We start from the raw sequence: 20,135 nt of genomic DNA on the forward strand, positions 1-20,135 counted from the left end.
CCATATTCCCACTCTCCCATTCCCATTCCCCCTTTCCCCATTCCCACATTCCCACATTCCCATTCCCTCTTCCCATATTCCCATTCCCCCTCTGCATTCCCATTCCCACTCTCCCATTCCCATTCCTCCATTCCCCTTTCCCCAGGATCCAGATTCCCGCATTCCCAACCTCTCCCGTTCTCCCCCGATGGATCCGCGGAGCCTCCCGAGGGAAATCCCGGGAAATCTCTGGAGGAGAGGGACGGATCCAGCCGGGAATAAATCCCAAACCCCGTTCCCGGGATCCCGCCCATCCCGGATCCCGCCCATCCCGCTTTTCCAGCTCTTTCTCCCTTTTCCCGCCGGGAATTGTGTTCCTGTCAGATCCAGCTGATCCCGAATTCCGCCCGTCAGGAACAGCCGGGAATGCCAATTCCAGCCTCCGGCTCTTCATTCCCGGCGGGAATCCTGGCCCGGGGTTGCCATGGGAATGGCGGGAGCGGCTCTGGCCGGAAAACATTCCCGATTCCCGCCGGGAATAACGGCCGGGATAACCGGGATGGGACCCGGCCCTTTCCCGGGATCTCCCGCTTCATCCCGAGGTTTCTTCCCGCCTTTTCCCGCCGTATCCAGGTGCATCCATTGGGAAAAAAATGGGAATTCTCCGGCTCCCGGTGGGATTTGGGGCTCCAATGGTTGGGAATTCCAGTTGGGAATGGGGGCCTTGGGATGGGAGCTCCATTCCCGACTTTTCCTTGGATTCCGTGGGATTTGCTCGCTCTGGGGAATCCCAATTCCCGCATTTCTGTGGATCCCGTGGAATTTCCCCGTTCCCAGAGGAACTGAATCCCTTTCCATCCCTGGTTTTATGGGAATCGCCCTCAATTCCCAACTTTTCCTGGAATTCCGAAGGATTTCCTCACCCTCAGCCCCGTTTTCCACAGGGAACCACCTCCCACTCCCAACTTTTCCTCGGATTCTGCGGGATTTTCCCGCTCTCAGCAGCTCTGGGAAATCCTGGAAAGGCGGGAAACTCAACATTCCCGTGGGAAAATCCCTGGGGAAAAAAAGCAGGAATGGGGAAAATTCCCGAAAGGAACGACCGGGAGCGGAATCCCTGGAAAAGCAGCCAGGAAAAACCCTCTGGATCCATCCCAGCGGGCCGGGATCGGAGCAGAATTCCCAGATTTTCCTTTCCATGGGAATCCTCTCCCAGTTTTTGGGAGCAGCTCCGTGGATCCCACGGATTCCCCTCCAGGAAATTCCTTGGAATTCTGCCATTCCCACTCTTCCCATTCCTCACCTCACTTCCAAGACTGTTTTTATCCTGATTTTTCCTGGAATTCCCTGGAAGTTTTCATCCCCAAAATTGGCTCTTCCCGGTTTTTTTGCCCCTCCTCGATTTTCCCACGGATTTTCCAAGGATCCCGGGATTTTTTTTCCCAGTTTTTTTTCATCCCCCCCTTCATGGATTTCTGCCAGGAAAAATTCCCAGAAATCCAGGATTTTCCAGCCTTTCCCACGTGTGAAGTGATTGGATTTTTATTCCCAAAAAAACCCGGTGGATTCTGCTTTAAATTTATTCCATTCCCAATGTTCCGAAGGATTATTCTGGAATTCCTTGGATTTTTTAACTCATCCGGAATTTTTGGGGGGATTTTATCCAAAATTCTCCCACCAATCCAGGCCAAGGAAGCGGGAAAATCTTGGAATATTCCGTGGGAAAAAGCAGGAATGTTCCAATTATCCCAACAATTTTCCCAGGAAAAAGAAAATAAATTCAAGAATAATAATTAAAAAAACCCAAAAAACTGGGAAAACTTTCCCAGAGGATTTTAGGGAATTTTGAAGCCATCCCAGTTTTTTTAACAGAATTCCCATGGAATTTGCAGGGGGGGGGGATCCTGGGAAAAGGAAGGGAAGAAATTCCTGGGGAAATAAATTAAGGAAAACCCCACAAATTCCATGAAAAATTCCCGGTAAAAAACAATCCCAGAAAATGAAAAATTCCTGGAAAAATAAACAAGAAAAAAAAACTCAAATTCCATGAAGAATTCCCAGTAAAAACCAATCCCAGAAATTGGAAATTCCTGGAAAAAATTAACAAGGAAAAAGAAAAAAAAAACCTCCAGAAATTCCTGTTAGAAATTAACAGGGAAAAATTCCAAATTCCCGGTAAAAACAGGGAAAACCCCACAAATTCCATTAAAAATTCCCGATAAAAACAAGGGAAAAAAAACCCCTCAAATTCCTGCTCCAAACCAACCCCACAAATCCCAAATTCCTGCTGGAAACAAACAAGGAAAAATCCCAAAAATTCCCTTTCAAAACCCAACCCCACGAATCCCAAATTCCGTGGGAAAAAACCAAGCAGGAAAAAAACCAAAAAATTCCCGGGAATAAAAAAACACAGCAGGAAAATTCCACCCTGGAATAAAAAAAATCTCCCAATTTATTCCCAAGATTCTAATTCCCGAGTTTTTTTTTTTAATTCCCAAACTGTTGGAAAACGGCGTCAGGAGCAGCTTTAAACACGGAATTTTCCCTTGGAATTGGGAATGAATTCCCTTGGGAACGAAAGGAAAAGGGAATTTTTTTTGCACCTTCCGATCCACGTTTTTCTTTGGGAAGAAACATCCCCAAAAACCAAAGGAAAAATCCAGCTCTGGATTCCCAGGAATTCCTTTCAAATCCCAAAATTTTTTTGTTGTATTTTTTTCCCAGGAGAAAAGTCTTTTTCCAAAGGTTTTCGGCAGCTCCAGGAGCAGAAATTCCATGAAAAATTCCCGAAGATTCAGCGCCGGAGCCTCTGGACACGCCTGGAAAGGAGAAATTCCAACAGAGCTCAACCAAAATTCCGCCTCATTCCCAAATCCCGAACCTTTCCCAAAGTTTGGAACGCGAATTCCAACCCAGGATTTCTCAGCCAATCCCAAAATTCCACCGGAAATCCCCAAACTGTCCCCAAAATTCCCAACTTTTTGCAGGTTTCCTTCTGCTTCAATTGGAATTTTTACCTGGAGTTGGATCCAGCTTTTCCCGTCCCATTCCCAAGGCGATTCCCGCTGTTTGTGGCCGCATTCCCGGAATTTTTCTGTGCTCATGGCTCAGCCTCCATCTCCATCCCGCCCTGTGGATCAATTTCCCAAGGATTTGCAGCATTCCCTGGATGTTTTCCTTGGGATCTGCCAGCCCTGTTTTCCAGGGAAAGCTGCAGGAGAAGCAGGAAGGGATAGACGGGAATTTTCCAGGGAATCCAAGCTTGTCTTACCTGATGGCAACTCTTTGGGAATCCTCAAATCCTTGGAAAAGAGCAGCTCTGGGATTGGATCCTCATCCCGGAAAAGGAGCCAGGAATGCTCTGGGATGGGAAGGAGCGTGAATTCCGTGGCCTGGGATCATTCCCGCTCTCCCAGGCTGCTCCAAGCTGACCTTGGACATTCCAGGATCCACAGATATCCCGGGAATTCCACCCCAGCCTCTCTTTTCCCGCTGGGAAGAACGTATCCCGTCATTTCAAAATTCCGAGGAAAAATCCCAGAAGTTCCTGTTAAAAATAAATCCCATCAGTTCAAGATTCTTGGGAAAAATCCCACGAATTCCTGTGAAAATCCCGTGGATTCCAGCCCTGATCCCAATCCCAGCCCTCCTGCAGCTCCTCCAGGAAAAGGCTCTGAGGATTCCCTGGATCCTTCCCTTCTCCAGCATTCCCAGCCTGGCTCCATCCCCATTCCGCTGCTCCTGGAGTTTCCCCTTTTCCTTCCAAATTCCTGGGATTTGCCTCAGGAAGGAGCTCAAACCCATCCACTTCCAACCCACCTTGGCCATTCCAGGGATCCAGGGGCAGCCCTGGCTTCTCTGGGAATTCCTTCCCGTTATCCCACCCATCGCTGCTCTCCTCCAGCCTCAATCCATCCCCCCTGTCCTGGCACTCCAAGGAAAGGATTCCTTTCCGTTTTTCCCGGGAGCTGAAGGATTCCCATCCTTGGCTCTGCTGCCGGGCCCGAGTCCCTCAGGGCCTGCCCGGGGGAGCCTCATTCCTTTACTTTTCCATTCCTTTTCCCTCTATTTCCTTTCCCTTTCCTTCCGTTTCCTTCTCTTTCCCTTTCCCTTCCCTTCCCTTTCCCCTTCCTTCTCCTTTCCCTTTCCCTCAATTTCCTTTTTCCTTTCCTTTCCTTTTCCTTCCCTTTCCCCTTTGCTTTCCCCTTTCCTTTTTCCTTCCCTTCCCTTCTCTGGGGGCGGCCAGGCCGTTCCCGCTGCCTCCCAGCCCCGCTTCCCTCAGCCCCGTTCCGCTGCCCTCAGCCCCGTTCCGCTGTTCCCGGCCCCGTTCCGCTGTTCCCGGCCCCGTTCCCGCAGCTTCCCGGGCCCGTTCCGCTGTTCCCGGCCCCGTTCCGCTGCCCTCAGCCCCGTTCCGCTGTCCCCGGCCCCGTTCCGCTGTCCCCGGCCCCGTTCCGCCGTCCCCGTTCCGGTTCCGCTGCCCCCGGCCCCCGTGGCCTCAGCGCCGCTCCCGCTGCCCTCAGCGCCGCCGCCCCTCCCTCGCTCCGCCCGCCGCCCGCGCTCCGCCCGCCCCCCGCCGCCGGGGCCCGCGCCATTGCCCGCGCCATTGCCGTGCCTCGCTCCGCACCTTTCCCTCCCTCCTGGCTGCTCGGCCCCGGCCGGGCGGCTCCGCTTCGGCCGCCGCTGCCCGGCCCGGCGCTTCCCGCGGGCTGCGGCGGGCGCAGCGCGCAGCGCGCCCCGCTCCCGGCGCGGCGGAGCCGCGCTCGTTCCGTCCCCATCGGGCGGCAGCGCGGAATGAGCCAGGGCTCGGCGCCGGGCTGTCCCCCTGGCCGGCACAGCCGCTCCCCCATTGGCTTCCGCCGCGCCTCGCGCCGCTGATTGGCCGAGACGCGGCGGCGACGCGCTGCGATTGGCCGACGTTGCCGTCAATCCCGGCGGAGCCCCCGGAGCGCCCGCCCCCGCGGTTATCAGGTTAGTGCGCGCCGCGGTGCTGCGCTCGGGCTTCCGAGCGGCGCTGGGCGAGCCCGAGTCCCTCCGCGCCCCGCGATCGGGGGGCTCTGCACGGGGTCACTGCGCCAGCCGAGCCGCGCACCCTCCGCGCCTCCCGCCAGCCACGGACATGGACATGAAGAAAAGGATCCACTTAGAGCTGCGGAACAGGACGCCCTCAGATGTAAGCAATGCAATGCCAAAAAAAAAAAAAAAAAAAAAAAATTAACGCTAATAACGCTAATGATGAGAATAATAAAAAGGCATCCCACGGTTTATTTATTTTTTTTTAATTTTTTTTTTTTTAATTTTTTTGGCGGGGTGGAGCGTGCCAGGTGTTGGCGGGGCCGCTGCTGCCCTTGAGGTGCCTACCTGTGTGTGTGGGGGGCCGGAGCCCCGCTCCGGGGGCAGCTCCGGGGAGCTCCGGGGGCTCCCCGGGGCCGCTCCTGCCCGTGCCGGGCTGCGATGCCCTCGCAGAGGGGCTGGCCGTGCATGAAATAAAAAATAAGTTGCTCGCTGCTCTCTCTCTCGGCGTGTTTAGTTGGCAAATATTTGTGCAGGGTGCTGGGCTAGGGAGAGGCAGGCAGGGACCGCGAGTGAGTTGCGAATGGTTTAGTTTAAAGTGCGTCTTCATTTCTTTGCAGTGTTCAGGCAAGAGAGACTGGGGAGCCATATTTGTAACTTTGTAGTCCTCATGAACGCGCCCTTTCTCTCTCTCTCTCTCTCTCTCTCCCTCTCTCCAGATGCTGAGAAGATAAAAGGAAAGAATTTTCAAACCGACGCTTAGCGTTGGTCGGGTTTGCTTTGGGCTTTTTTTTTTTTTTTTCCTCTTGTTGTTGTTTTTTTTTTTGGGTTTTTTTTTTTTTCATGATTTATTTTGCTGGCGATGGGGCATCGCCGCCGGTAGAGCGAGCGTTGAATAATAATCCTAACGATCGTAAGGATGATAATAATAATAATAATAAAAAAAATAATAATATTGGAAGAAATCAACGCACTCTCCACCCCCTCCATCCCCACACACACACGCACAAAAAGGGCTGGATGTGTGTGCGTGTTTTTCCTTCTTCCCCCTTTTCCCCCCCTTCCTTCCCCCGGGGCCGGACTTCAGGTTGTTGTTCCGCGTCTGGCGGAATAAACGGGGGACGGCGAAAAACTTTGGCAGGACAAAAAAAAAAAAAAAAACAACAAAAAAAAACCCCATCCCTAAAAACCCCCAACCAAACCCCCCAAACAAGCAAGAAAATAAGCGGGCTGGCGGCAAAAGAAGGGAAAAATAGAAAAATTACCCCCCTCAAAAAAAAAAAGAGTGGGCGGGAGGCGGCCGGGGGCAGGCGGGGCGCGGAGCCGCGGCGGGGAAGCCCCTTCCCCTCATCCCCCCCTGGCCCCGCCGGGCCCTCAGCGCTGCCCGGGGAGGCTTCACCGAGCCCCGGCTCCGGGAGCCGCCGGAGGCTGCGGGAAGGGGAGAGCGGAGGGCGAACGTACCTCAGCGGGCAGCGCCCGGGGCAGCGCGGCGGGACTCGGCGGCCGAGCGGAGCGCGGTGTGTGTGTGTGTGTGTGTGCTCCGGGGGAGAGTGAGGGGGGGACAAAGGCGGGCGCGGAGCGGCGGAAGCTGCGCTTTGGAGTTTCAAAAACTCCTGAGCGAGCAGGAGGAGGAAGAAGAGGACGGCGAGAGGGAGGGCGGGGGACTCAACGCGGTAGAACCGCCATGGCCGGGGGGGAGCTCCGTGAGGCGAAGGGGAGCGCAAGTAGGACGCGGCGCCATGTTCTGTGGTGCCCCCCCCCTCTCCACATCCCCCGCCTTCCCCTCACGGCCGCCGCCTCCTCCTCCTCCTCCTCCCGCCGCTGCCTCGGCCGCGGGCGGCCCCGCGGGGCCGTGAGGGAGCCCCGCTGGCGCCGGGGCTGAGGCGCTGCGGAGCTTGCGGCGGAGCCCTCCCGACATGACGGGCAGCGCTGCCATTTTGTCGCCGGCCGCGAGGCGGGAGGAGATTTCGTGAGGGTAAAAAAAAATTAAGATAGGAAAAAGAATAAGAAAAAGGGTTTTTTAAAATTTTTTTAATAATAATGAGGGTTTTATTAATTTTTTTCCGGAGCTACGGAAGGCGGTTCCCACCCTGGTGAGGAGCGCGGAATGCGCCTCCTTCCTGGGCAGGGCCCTGTGGGGAGGCAGCGTTGGGCTCGGGAAGTGTTTTCCTCTTTTTCATCCTATTTTTTTTTTCTTCTTTTTCCTTGATTTTTTTTTTCTTTTTTTTTTCCCCGATTTTTTTCCAAGAGTTTTCTATTTTTGCTCATTTTTTGCCCTCGTTTCGCCTCACCGCCCTCATCGCTGCGAGGTTTTTTCCCCCCATTTGAAACGCTGTTTTAAAAACATCCTCCAAAGGCATAAACTTCATTTTTCCCTCTTTTCCGTGCTCGGATTTTGTGCTGTTTCCGCTGGCTTTTGCTTCAAATAAAAAAGTTGGGAAAACTCGGAGCTGGAAAGAGTTCCCTGCTCCTCAGGGCTGGGAATGGGCAGCAGGGAGCTGGAAAATCGGGATAATTTCACCTTTCACCGCTTGCTTTTCCTTGGAATTGTCAGGGAATTCGGTGCTTTGATCCCCTTCCCCCCTCAGAGTGTTCTAAATCCCAATTTCCAGGTTTTTTAAGCGGAGAGCTGGTAATTCCAAATGTTGTGTTCTGAGCTGTGTGCACGTGGTTTTTTTTTAGGGAATGAAGTTTGTGGGATGAATTTTGTTCCTTTCAAATATTCCAGGAAAATCCTGCTAATTCCACCCCCTGGGATTGGGATGTGGCAGGAATATTGATGCCAAAGTCATTTATTCCTGGATTTCGGGAAGTTTTGGGTGGGCAGGATGAATTTGGGAATTGTCTTCCTTAATTTTGAATGTTTGTCCTTATTATTTCCAAATTTGATGTGGAATATCGAGAAATCCTGGGAAAATCCCTCAGAGTTTTGGGAATTCCCTTTAATTCTGTGCTGCTTCTTGATTTCTCCTGAAATCAGGATGAAATCCTTGGATGTGGATGGGATTTTGTGCTTTTTCCTGAGTTTCTTTGGGATATTTTCCACTTGGATCTCCGGTTTTTCCATGGAATTCTGGGCTTTTCCATTGGATAATCCCAGAAAGTCACATCCCGATTAATAAAACATCCTGAAAACACCCTCAGGTGGATTCTGTGGAGAAGTTTCTTCCTCAGTTTCATTTTTTGTTGTTTCATTTTTTAATTTTCTCCCCAATTTTTTTTTTCTTTCCATTAATTCAGTCTCTTCAGGAAAAATGTGGATTTAGTGCTGGAAAATCAGGAATTTTTGGATGTTCTGGCAGGTTTTTTCCCACTTTTTATCCCGTTAAATATGATTAAAATTAGGCTGAAAATTTGATTTAAAGCGGGGAAAAAATTCCTTGATCACCCCCAAATTCCATCAGAACATTTGGAATTTCCCAAAAAAAAAAAAAAAGGGAATTCTCAAGAAGCAGAAACCAAATCCAGCAGAATGTCAAAAAAATGGGAGAAAAAAAGCTTTTTTTAAATCGATTTTTAATTTTAAAGGGAATTTTCCACAGATTTTTTCCAATGTTTCTCTCTGGAATTAAAATTTTCAGGTGGAAAAAAAACCAAAAAGGAGAATCAGGAATGGGAATATTGGGAATTTTAAAGCCGGGATTGGGAGGAATAAAAATCAAAGTTTGCTCCGTGATGGAATTCCCGTGGATTGGAGGGGAGGAGAGGAGGAAAAGGAGGACTAGGAAGGAATCTTCCTGAAATTCCTTTGGAATTTTAACTGGGATCTTCTCCCGGGGAACAGGGATGGGATGAGCGGGAATGCCAGGGAGGCTCAGGTGGGACAGCAGCAGGAATTTTTTCATGGAAAAGGTGGATAAACATTGGAAAAGGCAGCCCTGGTGGAATTCCCAGCCCTGGGAGTTTCCAAGGAATTCCTTGGAATTCCTGGGATCAGGCACAGCTCAATCCTGGATGGCTTTTCCAACCTCGGATCATCCCGGAATGCTGGAAATGGAAATCCTTGGCGGGGTTTTCCAAGGAAGTTGCGGCAGAGGAGGAATTCCGGTGGGAATTTTGGGGAAGCCTGGACGGGTTTGGAGCTTCCTGGGGTGGGAATTTGGTGTTCCCGGGAAAGGTTCAATCCCGGAAAGGTTGGATTGATGGCTGCATTCCGTTGGTTTTCCCGAGCGTTTCCCAAGGATTCTCAGATTCCAGGTTGGAATTCCAGTCGGTTGAGCTGGTGTGAAAGAGGCGGGAAGGGAGCGTTCCCGAGGATCCTGGTTTTCCTTGGGAATCCCGGATTCCCGCCGGAGGGACCAGGATTGCTTGGATAGGGGGAATTCCCATAAACCGGAGCTTGGAGAAATCCCAGAGAATTCCCGGCGGTGCCGATGGAATTCTGCTCCCAATCCCAGTCTCTGCATTAATCCCACCGTGGGATTCTCTAGGACGATTCCCTGGATTTCCATGGAATTTGGCTGCTGGATTTCCCGGGAATTGGGTCGCGTTCCTTGGCCGTTTTCTCCCTGTTCCGGGATTTTTGGGATTCTCTTCCCAGCACATTCCCAGCCGGAGATGCTGCTGGATAACTGCCTGGGAATCAACTCATCCTATCTCGGCCATTCCCAGTGGGAATCCCGTATTCCCAGGAAAGTGCAGTCCTGGACAGGCGCTGGGATTGGGTCGGTGGCTGGTGGTGTTTTCCAAGGATTCTGGGATTCCCGGTTGGAATTCCAGTTGGATGCGCTGCTGGGAAAGGGGCGGGAACGGAGCATTCCCAAGGATCCTCAGGAATCAGTTTATCCCATCTTGGACATTCCCAGTCCTGGAGGGCTCCGTATCCCAAATCCCGCTGGGGTTGGAATTCCATCCACTCTTTATCCCGGGGCAGGAAAAGGATGGAAAACCTTGGGAATTCTCCCTTCCCTGTGGAATCGGGTCCTGCTCCAGGTCAGCTCCTCATTCCTGAGCAGCAGCAGCAGCTGAGGATCCCCCTGGAACGGGAATCATCCCATGGAACGGGAATCCCATGGAATGGGAATCCCCGGTGGCCGCTGGCCATGGCACCTGCTGCCCTCCCTGCCCTGGGCAGAATTCCAAGGGCTCTGGAAAACCTGGAAGAGCTCTGGAGCTCCGGCCAAGCGGACCCAGAGTAGCTGCTGGCAGGTTTTCCATGGAATCCTTCCTTGCTTTCCACCGGGATGGCTCGGAGAGCTTGGAATTGCAGCTGGAATTTCAGTGATGAGTTCTTCAGTGAGGTTCTCGAGCTTGGGGATTTTTGGGATGATCCCGGAGCAGGGATTGGCTCGTCAGAGCCTTCGGAGCGGCTCCGCTAATCCCGGGATTGAGGAGGGGAAGCTCATCCAAGCTTTTGCTGGCCTGGCTGCGTTCCAGGTGGGATCAGAATGGGAAATTCAGGGAATTTCTCACCTCCTGTTGGAATTTTGAGGGAGAGAAATCCTTGGAAAAGTTCCCTGTTAGAGGTGCTGAGGAAAGCGATGGCCTCTCCTCCCAAGGCTTCTCCTCCTCGGAATTCCGAGATTTTATGTAAGGCAGAGAGCTGTGGGATGCTGGGAAAAATCCCACAAATCCAGCTCCTCCTCCTTTGGCACACCCGGATTTCCTTGGGGACTCCAAGGAACGTGGAGCCATCCCGGAATTTTGTTGGGAATGCCGTCGTTTCCAGGGATTCAGGGAGTTCACACCGACACAACGTTGCTCTTGGGAAGGGTTGGGAACGCCCTCCGCTCTTCCCAAATATCTCTGAACTCATCCAAGCTTTCCAAAGGCAGCCTCTTGGATTCCAGGAGCTTTCTCCATGGATTTGTTGGATTTGCCCGGTGCTGGAAGCAGGGAAGGAGGGAATGTGGCACTTGTGCACCAAAATTCCTGAAAAGCGGGCAGGAAATGGCCTTCCCGAAAAAATTCCAATGGGAGGTTGGAATGGGGTGATCCTTGAAGTCCCTTCCGACCCAAAACATTCCAAAATTAAAAAAAAAAATGCAAATTAAAAGGGAAAAAAGGCGGTTCGGCCTCTGACCTTTGTGCTCCAGGGTTTTCCTTCGGATCCAAGACTATTCCCAGCTTTTCCATAAATCTCCGCTCTACACCTGAGGGAATTTTTGTCCAATTCACTGTTTTTTTTGTCCAATTCCCAGTTTTCCATGCAGAGGGAGGATGGAGGGATGGATATCCCACCTCCTGGATCAGGGCTGGAGCTGTTTCTCCCTCCCTTCCCTTCATTCCCAAATTATTTGGGGAATTTTCCCTCACATGAGGGGAAAAATCCTCTTTATTTATCCCCACATGGATCCTCCGGAGAATCCTGATAATTAAACACCGTTGAGGGAAAAAATCCACGAATTTTCCGCCTAAATTTCAGCCCAATGAATGATTTGGGAATTTATTTTGGGAATTTTGAGGGACTTCTTCCCTCACATGAGGGGTTAAAACTTTGTTTATCCCCAAATGGATCCTCTGATAATTAAACATTGTTGAGGGAAAAGACCCATGAATTTTCTGCCTAAATTTCAACCCTACGAGTGATTTGGGAATTTATTTTGGGAATTTTGGGGGCTTTTTCCCTCACATGAGGGGAAAAATTCTCTTTATTTATCCCCACGTGGATCCTCGGGAGAATCTTGATAATTAAACACCATTGAGAGAAAAGAGCCACATATTTTCCTTATTTTTGGGTGGTTTTCTATCTAAATTTCAACCCAACGAGCGATTTGGGAATTTATTTAGGGAATTTTGGGGCTTTTCCCCTCAGTGTGTGGGATCAGGGCTGGATCTGTTTGTCCCTCAGTGTCACCTCTGGGTCCATTCCCTTCCCTCCCTCCCCGCTCCCCTCAGCTCCCGCAATTCCTGTGAGGAATTCCCAAATTCCCAGGCAAATTCCCAAATTACCATGAGGCAAACTGCACCTGGAGCTTCCCGGTGAGGATCCCGAGCCCTGCTGGCTCCGTGTCCGGGGCTGCTGGGATGAGATGGCGGAGCAGGGATGAGGATAAGGAGGATTCGCCTCCATTGCCGTTTTCCCGCCTTTTTTGTTTTGGCGGGAACTCTGTGGCGTGTGTGGGGAACGTGAGGGGAAAAAACTCTTTCTTTATCCCAGATGGATCCTCTGGTAATTAAACACTGTTGAGGGAAAAAATCCGTGAAATTTCCACCTAAATTTCAACCCCAGTGAGTAATTTGGGAATTTATTTTGGGAATTTTATGGGCTTTTTCCCCCTCACACGAGGGGAAAAAATATTTATCCCCAGTTGGATCCTCTGGAGAATCCTGATAATTAAACACCGCTGAAGGAGAAGATCCACAAATTTTCCACCTAAATTTCAACCCAACAAATGATTTGGGAATTTATTTTGGGAATTTTGGGGGGTTTTTTCCCCTCAGCGTGTGAGATCAGGAGCGCTGCCTCCATCTTGGGTTTCTTCTCCTCACGACCCCAAACTCCCGCCTTTCTCCATCAAAAACCTCCCGATTCTCGCTAATTCCTTGGAATTCCTTACCTTTTTTCCCTGGATTTCTTCCCTTTGCAGGTGAAAGAGCTCGTTCTGGACAACTGCCGGTCGTACGAAGGGAAAATCGAGGGCCTCACGGATGAGTTTGAGGAGCTGGAATTCCTCAGCACAATCAACGTCGGCTTAACCTCAGTCGCAAACTTACCAAAGTTAAACAAACTTAAGAAGGTAAATGCCTCCTTTTCCCCAGAGCCACAATCCCTCTTTTTCCCCTTCCCCTCCTGCGGAAAAGCGGCTGGAATGGATCCAATGGGATTTTTGAGGATGTTTTTTGGGCCTTTGCAGCTCGAGCTGAGCGACAACAGAATCTCAGGAGGCCTGGAAGTGTTGGCAGAGAAGTGTCCGAACCTCACGCACCTAAACCTAAGCGGCAACAAAATTAAAGATCTTGGGACAATAGAACCTCTGGTGAGTCGGGATTGCTCCAAGGAATGGGATTCGTCCCGTTCCAAACCCTTGGAATTTTTTTTCTCTAGCCCGGCTTGCTCCAAGCCAGACTTTGGGAGCTTCCAGGGAATGTTGCTCCTGGAATGTGTGTCAGACCCTCCCCTCATTCCTTCCCAAAATCCCAGCTAATCCTGGGATCCAGGCCACATCCCATATCCCAGGGAATTGGTTTCACTGCCAGGAATGGGATTCATCCTATTCCAGATCCTTGGAATTCCATTCTCTAGGCCGACTTGCTCCAAGCCAGGCTTTGGGCACTTCCAGGGAATGTCGCTCCTGGAATCTGTGCCAGATCCTCCCCTCATTCCTTCCCAAAATTCCAGCTAATCCCAAATCCCTGCTCCCTTTCCTGGTGAGCTGCTGCTTCCCTCTAGTGGCTGCCGGGCCGGGCTCCCCCATTCCCGGCGGGAATCGCCGCAGCTTCCCAGGATTCCGCTGGCTCGGGATCCACCTCCAGCCACAATAATTCCCATGAAAACCCTTCCAGGAGCTCCTTCCTGCATCTCCTGTCCCGCAGCACACGGAAAAGGCAGAGCTGCACTCAGCTCTCCCAGTTTTCCCATTTCCAGGCCTTTTTCCATGTTAAAGGGAAGATCTTATCCATGGAAAAGCCTGGACACAAATCCTCAGTTCCTTTGGAATTTATTGTTGGGATTTCCCAAAAAAAGAATTCCACAAAACCCTCAGGAATTCAATTCCTGTCCCGTTTCTGTGTGGGTTTTTTTTCATTTTCCGGAGTCCAAGGAAAAAGAATTCCAGGTTTTAAACCAAAGTTCTTGTGGCCAAACGCTCCGATCCCGCTTCCATCTGCCAGAATTCCTGGATCTGGCTCCTCTGGGATAATTCCCTGGACATCAGTTATTCCTTAGGATTTGAGAGCTGCAGGATTCTAGGGAGAGCCTTTCCCATCCCGAATCCCAAATAAAACCTCCATTTTCTAAGTGTTTTCTCCCGGATTAGGGACAGAAATTCCAGAGGGAGCCACTGAGGAATCTTTATTCCAACCTCAGGCAATTTCTGCCATTCCCCAAGATATTCCCATTCTTTTTCCCAGCTACCATTCCCAAACAACCCCAAAACCAAACCCCGCTTGGCTTTTCCAAGGAAAACAGGAACAGGAAAACAAGGATTCCTCCAGGAGGAAATCCTGGCTTGGCGAGGGGAATTCCCCCACGGGGGAAAACTGGGGAATTCCTTGTGTTTTTCCCAGAAAAAGTTGGAAAACCTGAAGAGCTTAGACCTGTTCAACTGCGAGGTGACCAACCTGAACGACTACCGGGAAAACGTGTTCAAGCTGCTGCCGCAGCTCACCTACCTGGACGGATACGACCGCGACGACAAGGAGGCACCCGACTCCGACGCAGAGGGATACGTGGAGGGGCTGGAGGAGGAGGAGGAGGAGGAGGATGGTACGGGAATGGCGGGGAGGGAGGAGGGAATGGGGGAATGGGGGATGAGGGAGGGAAGGGATGAGGAAAGGGATGAGGGGAGGGATGAGGGAATGAAAGGATGAGGGGAGGGATGAGGAGATGAAGGAATGAGGGGAGGGATGAGGGAATGAAGGAATGAGGGGAGGGATGAGAGGAGGGATGAGGGAATGAAAGGATGAGGGGAGGGATGAGGAGATGAAGGGATGAGGGGAGGGATGACGAGGAGTGAGGGAATGAAGGGATGAGGGATGAGGAAATGAAGGAATGAGGGAAGGGATGAGGGGAAGGAATGAGGGAAGGGATGAGGGGAGGGATGAGGGAATGAAGGGATGAGGGGAGGGATGAAGGAATCAAGGGATGAGGGGAGGGATGACGAGAAGGAGTGAGGCATGAGGGGAGGAGTGAGGGAATGAAGGAATGAGGGATGAGGGGAAGGGATGAGGGGAAGGGATGAGGAAATGAAGGAATGAGGGGAGGGATGAGGGGAGGGATGAGGGGAGGGACGACGAGAAGGAATGAGGGATGAGGGAATGGGATGAGGGGAAGGGATGAGGAAATGAAGGAATGAGGGGAAGGAATGAGGGATGACGGAATGAAGGGATAAGGGGAAGGAATGAGGAATGAGGGAAAGGATGAGGGAATGGGAAGGAATGAGGGGAGGGAATGAAGGGATGAAGAAATGAAGGAATGAGGGGAGGGATGACGAGAAGGAGTGAGGGATGAGGGAAAGGGATGAGGAAATGAAGGAATGAGGGGAAGGAATGAGGGATGAGGAAATGAAGGAATGAGGGATAACGGAATGAAGGGATAAGGGGAAGGAATGAAGAATGAGGGAAGGGATGAGGGAATGAGGGGAGGGAATGAGGGAATGAGGGGAGGGATGAGGGGATGAGAGGGGAAGGAAAGAGGAAAGAGATGGGGGATGAGGGAATGAAGGAATGAAGGAGGGTTTAGGGAATGAGAGGGGAGGGAAGGGAAGAGGAAAGAGTTGAGGAATGGGAAGGGATGAGGGGAAGGAGTGAGGGAATGAGGGGAGGGATTAGGGAAGGGATGAAGGGAAGGAGTGAGGGAATGAGGGAATAAAGGGAAGGGATGAGGGAAAGAAATGAGGGAATGAGGGGAGGAATGCGAGAATTGAGGGGAGGGATGAGGGAAAGGAGCTCGGCATCCTCAGGGAATGAGGGAATGAGGGAAGGGACCTGAGGGAATGAGGGGAAGGATTTTGGTGTCCCAAAGGAGGGAAGGGAAGGGGGAAGGAAGGGCGGGAAGGAGCTGGGCAGGGCCTGAGGGAACAACGTGCTCAGTTTTATCCCTAGTGAAAGAGCGGGATGAGAAGGAAGCGCCGGATTCCGACGCCGAGGGCTACGTGGAGGGGCTGGACGACGAGGAGGAGGATGAGGACGGTACGTGGGATGTTCCCCATGGAATTCCCAATCCCCAGGGAATGACAGGAGGAGGTGGAAGGGCCCGAAAATCCCAATCCTCAATCCGGGATTGGGAATGATGGGAACAAGGATGAGCAAACGTGGTGGGAATTGCGGGAATCCTCATGGAAAAGCAGGAATTAGGGAGCTGCTCCCTGAAGGAAGGAGCAGCCTGGAATTCCAGGGAATTCCAGAGAATTCTGGCTGCCCCTGGAGCCATCCCAGGACGAGGATCCGGCCGATCCCAGGGAATTTGCTGGATTCTCCCATGGCAGCGGCACAGCAGAAAAGCTGGATGTGCACTTTTCCCGGGAATGCTGAGCAGGAACTCTGGGAAGGTTCCCAAAAACTCCCGAACACATGGAAAACACTCCAGGGCTTCGGCACTTCCCGGATTTCTGCGGGATTTGAGAGTTTTTCTTTGGGAATCCCCAAAAAAGTCGGAATTTTGCGTGGGATTCCCCAGCTCCCAAATCCTTGGGAACAGCGGGAAGCGGAGCAGCCGGAGCATTCTCAGAGCTCCCGACAATCCTGCCAATCCCTAAGGAATTCTCGGCTGGGATTCCCAGGATTTGGGTGGAGTTAGGAAGGAAAGCTGGAGTTTTTCCATGGATTTTGTTTTTCCAGAGGAGGAATACGACGACGACGCTCAGGTAGTGGAGGATGAGGAGGATGAGGAGGAGGAGGAGGAAGGGGAGGAGGAGGATGTGAGCGGAGAGGAGGAGGTGAGCCTTGGAATTCCGGCCAGGAAGGAAATCCGGGATTGGAGGAATTGTGGGATTTGCTTTGGGCTGGGGCAGGTGAAGTCTGGGATGGGGGGAAAAATGGGATTGAGGGGAAATGGGAATGGGGAAAAATGGGATTGAGGGGGAAAAATGGGATTGAGAGGGGAAAATGAGATTGGAGGAAGGAGAAGGGGATGGGAGCGGGAATTGGGATTCTGGGAAGTTTTCCCTCCCCCCGGCCCCTCTGGAATGTTCCCGAGACCCTCAGGATTTATCCCAGAGGCTCTGGATAAATCCGGCTCTTCCCGCTCCTGCCGATCCCTGGCCGGTGGGGGAAACTTGGGAATGGCACATTCCCATTTTCCCAGCTCGGGATTCCCGGGGATTTCAGAGCCAGCTAGTCCATAAAAACTGGGAATGCTGGGAATTCCATAAAAACGGGGAATTCCATAGAAAACAGGAATGCTGGGAATTCCATAAAAACTGGGAATTCCATAAAAAACGGGAATGCTGGCAATTCCATAAAAACTGGGAATTCCATAAAAATGGGAATGCTGGGGATTCTGTAAAAATGGGAATAGAGGGAATTCCATAAAAATGGGAATAGTGGGGGTTCCATAAATTTGGAATACTGGGAATTCCATAGAAAACAGGAATGCTGGGATTCCCATAAATCGGGAATGCTGGGAATTCCCTAAAAACCGGGAATAGTGGGAAGCTGCTCCTCACTGAGGACATTCCAAGGACTTTCCCCTCCCTGGCGACCGGGATCATCGGGAAAGCTCCCGCGCCCATCCCGAGCTCATCCCGCTTTTCCGGGAATTCCAGGAGGACGAGGAAGGCTACAACGACGGCGAGGTGGACGACGAGGAGGACGAGGAGGAGCCCGGTACGGCCCCGATCCCGCTTTTCCTACGGAAAAACCGCCGGAATTCCGCGGAATTCCCGGCCAAGCGGGCTGGGGATAACGGGAATTGTTTCCTTTTCCCAGAGGAAGAGCGGGGCCAGAAGAGGAAACGAGAGCCGGAGGATGAGGGGGACGAGGACGACTGAACGGCTTTTCCCCGGAAAAACAAAATTCCCTCTTGTGATTTGACTGTTTTTATCCCGGAATTCCCCCTTTTCCCACTCCCGACCCTTTGGATTTTCCTTTTCTTTTCCTGGTTTTTTTTTTTTTTTTTGGTTTTTTTTTTCCGGATTGTAACGTTGCCGTGGGAACCGAGCGGGAGCAGCCGGGGTGGGAAGGGAATAAAATCCTATTTTTACTGCCGCTCCTCCTCCTCCTCCGATTCTTTGGGAATTTTTATTTTTATTATTTTTATTTTTTTTTTTTTGCTTTTCCCTCGGATCCTTTTCCTTGAATCCCTGGAACCTGCGAGATTCCGCTGGGAAATCCAGCCGGGAATTCTCGGAGCGGAGCTCGGACGTCTCGGAAGCGAAACCAGGAGAGAAAACCCAGCCGAAATCCACGGAGCAGCCGGGATTTTCCCGCCTCCGCCATTCCCAAATCCGCGGTTTTTTCGGGAATGGCTCCTCCCTGGGGTGGCCATGCTGCCTTGCTCCATGGTTTTTTTTTTTGGGAATGCTGCCATTTCCAGCCCCTTTTCCCAACTTTGGGAATTCCCTCTTTGTAAATAGCGACCAAACCTTGGGGTTGTTTATTTTTTTTTTTTTTTTGGGAATGTCAGATTTTTCGGGATGGTGATCCCTGCGTGTTGTGTGTTCCCGCTTTTCCTTTCCTTTGGGATGGGAATTTTGGGGTTTTTAGGGAATTTTTTATTTTATTTTATTATTTTTGGGGGGTTTTTTTGGGTTTTTAGGGGAATTTTTTGGGAATTTTTGGTGGCAGCCAAATCCCTGGAAATGGCAGGCATGGAAAAAAAAAAAAAAGGAATCTTTATAAAAAAAATACCCCAAATTCCCAAATTTCCTGACTTTGGAATAAACCAACTCCTCCCCCCTTTCCCAATCAGCTCCCTCTGGAATTTCCACCCCTAATCCAGGAAAAAAGAACGCTTGGAAAATCCCAATTTTTCCACCCAGAAAGCCGGGAATTCCAGGAGAAACGCCTGAAATTCCATGGAAATTCCTGAAAATTGGATTTTCTTACCTTGGGGGAGGCAAAAAACCCGGAAAATCCTTGGGGAATGTCCAGATCCCACAGGAAAATTCCCTTTGGAAGTGACTCGGATTTCCTAGGAAAGCTTCCGTGTGTAGAAATCCAGCGGCTCCAGGATTTTTTTTTTTGGGAATTTGGGGGCCCGGCAGAGCCACCTTTGGAGTTTTTGTCTGTTTGGCTTTGAGGAATTTCAATAAAGCTTTTGATACAAATCCTGCCTCTGGAATTCTTTCCGGGAAAAAACAAGGAATGGCGGCCCTGGAAAAGTGGGAATTCCCAGATTTTGTAGCACCCTAAAAACCAGGAATTGCAGCCCTGGAAAAGCAGGAATTCCCAGATTTTTAGCACCTTTGGCTCCCTAAAAAACAAGGAATTGTGGCTCTGGAAAAGTGGGAATTCCCGAATTTTTCTAGCACCCTAAAAAGAAGGAATTGTGCCTCTGGAAAAGCGGGAATTCCTGGATTTTTATCCCCTTTTGCTCCCTAAAAAACAAGGAATGGCAACCCTGGAAAAGCGGGAATTCCCAGATTTTTCTAGCACCCTAAAACGAAGGAATTGTGGCTCTGGAAAAGCGGGAATTCCTGGATTTTTATCCCCTTTGCCTCCCTGAAATCCTTCGGATGAAGCCCAGGGCGAGGTTGGGGGTGAGTGAAGCTCCTGGAATGTTTTCCCTCGGGAATTCCACGGGATTATCCCAGAAAACCGGAGCCTTTCTCCCGGAAAATCCTCCCCCGGCTTCGCTGGGCTGGGAACGAGGAGCTCCCAGATCCCGGGGAAGCTTCATCCGGCTTTTCCTCCCTCTGGAAAACGTTGGGATGAGCCGGGAATGCCGGAACGAGGATCCCTGCTGGATTCCGGGATCCGGCTGCTCTGGAGGAATTGCAAATCCCGGGATTTCCCTCGGGATCCCCCCAGGATGGAGAAGGAAAAGCGGGAACGCGGCTCTGGTATCCTGCAAAGGTTTTATTCCATCGCTATCCCGCGGGAGCATAAATAATCGGGAATGACAGCACGGGGAAGGCAGCGGGAAACGCCGGGAATGAACGGCGGGAATACCGGGAATGAACACCGGGAATACGAGGAATGAACGGCGGGAATACCAGGAATGAACACTGGGAATGCGGGACACGGATAGGACAGATCCGCCCCGGGAGCTTCAGCGGCCTGGATCGAGTGGGAATTGGGATTTCCGGGAATTGGGATCTGGTGTCGTTCCACCCTCGGGATCCACCCTCGGGATCCAGCCCTGGGGCAGCACCCCGGGAATATCCCGGGATCCCACCATGGGAAGTTCCAACTGTGGGAAAGGGTCCTGGGATGGATCCCAGATTCCCAGCATGGGAAGGATCCCAAATTCCCACCACAGGAAGGATCCCAGATTCCCAGCATGGGAAGGATCCCCTCCTCCTGCCATGGAATGATCCTAAATTCCCACCATGGAACAATCCCGGATTCCCACTTTGGTAAGGATCCCAGATTCCCACCACGGA

The 20,135-nt window shown here is 51.5% G+C and overlaps 2 protein-coding genes and 1 long non-coding RNA gene across 4 annotated transcripts; 2 read left to right on the forward strand and 1 right to left on the reverse strand.

Annotated features, from left to right (window-relative positions):
- Nucleotides 1-405: 405 nt before the first annotated feature.
- Nucleotides 406-4,774, forward strand: LOC131583167 (proline-rich protein 36-like). The gene is made up of 3 exons (XM_058847008.1): nt 406-604; nt 3,396-4,293; nt 4,336-4,774. Exons 1-3 carry the CDS (start codon nt 406-408, stop codon nt 4,772-4,774), a joined length of 1,536 nt encoding a protein of 511 aa, XP_058702991.1.
- A 179-nt stretch (nt 4,775-4,953) lies between these two features.
- ANP32A (acidic nuclear phosphoprotein 32 family member A) lies at nt 4,954-18,539 on the forward strand. 2 transcript variants are annotated; one of them, XM_058846433.1, is made up of 8 exons: nt 4,954-5,149; nt 12,519-12,668; nt 12,786-12,908; nt 14,158-14,356; nt 15,682-15,780; nt 16,429-16,526; nt 17,355-17,415; nt 17,518-18,539. In XM_058846433.1, exons 1-8 carry the CDS (start codon nt 5,096-5,098, stop codon nt 17,577-17,579), a joined length of 846 nt encoding a protein of 281 aa, XP_058702416.1. In that variant the 5' UTR covers nt 4,954-5,095; the 3' UTR covers nt 17,580-18,539. The 2 variants fall into 2 exon arrangements, with proteins under 2 accessions (XP_058702416.1, XP_058702417.1); XM_058846434.1 differs by having other exon boundaries at nt 15,694-15,780.
- LOC131582879 (uncharacterized) lies at nt 5,248-6,963 on the reverse strand. Its single transcript, XR_009278407.1, has 2 exons — nt 6,451-6,963; nt 5,248-5,711 (listed from the first exon to the last, which is right to left on the reverse strand). It is a non-coding gene; the product is annotated as an uncharacterized LOC131582879 (long non-coding RNA).
- Nucleotides 18,540-20,135: the final 1,596 nt, after the last annotated feature.

This window comes from Poecile atricapillus, chromosome 11 (assembly GCF_030490865.1).
Source record: "Poecile atricapillus isolate bPoeAtr1 chromosome 11, bPoeAtr1.hap1, whole genome shotgun sequence".
Taxonomy (NCBI): domain Eukaryota; kingdom Metazoa; phylum Chordata; class Aves; order Passeriformes; family Paridae; genus Poecile; species Poecile atricapillus.

What these genes read in the sequence shown, in the direction of transcription:
- LOC131583167 (XM_058847008.1), top strand. Translation starts at nt 406, where the DNA reads ATGCCAATTCCAGCCTCCGGCTCTTCATTCCCGGCGGGAATCCTGGCC. An exon ending in TCTTCCCGCCTTTTCCCGCC is followed by an intron (nt 605 to 3,395) that starts GTATCCAGGTGC and finishes CCGCTCTCCCAG; the next exon opens with GCTGCTCCAAGCTGACCTTG. An exon ending in GCCCTCAGCCCCGTTCCGCT is followed by an intron (nt 4,294 to 4,335) that starts GTTCCCGGCCCC and finishes CCGTTCCCGCAG; the next exon opens with CTTCCCGGGCCCGTTCCGCT.
- ANP32A (XM_058846433.1), top strand. Translation starts at nt 5,096, where the DNA reads ATGGACATGAAGAAAAGGATCCACTTAGAGCTGCGGAACAGGACGCCC. An exon ending in GGAGGAGGAGGAGGAGGATG is followed by an intron (nt 14,357 to 15,681) that starts GTACGGGAATGG and finishes CAACGTGCTCAG; the next exon opens with TTTTATCCCTAGTGAAAGAG. An exon ending in GGAGGACGAGGAGGAGCCCG is followed by an intron (nt 17,416 to 17,517) that starts GTACGGCCCCGA and finishes TCCTTTTCCCAG; the next exon opens with AGGAAGAGCGGGGCCAGAAG.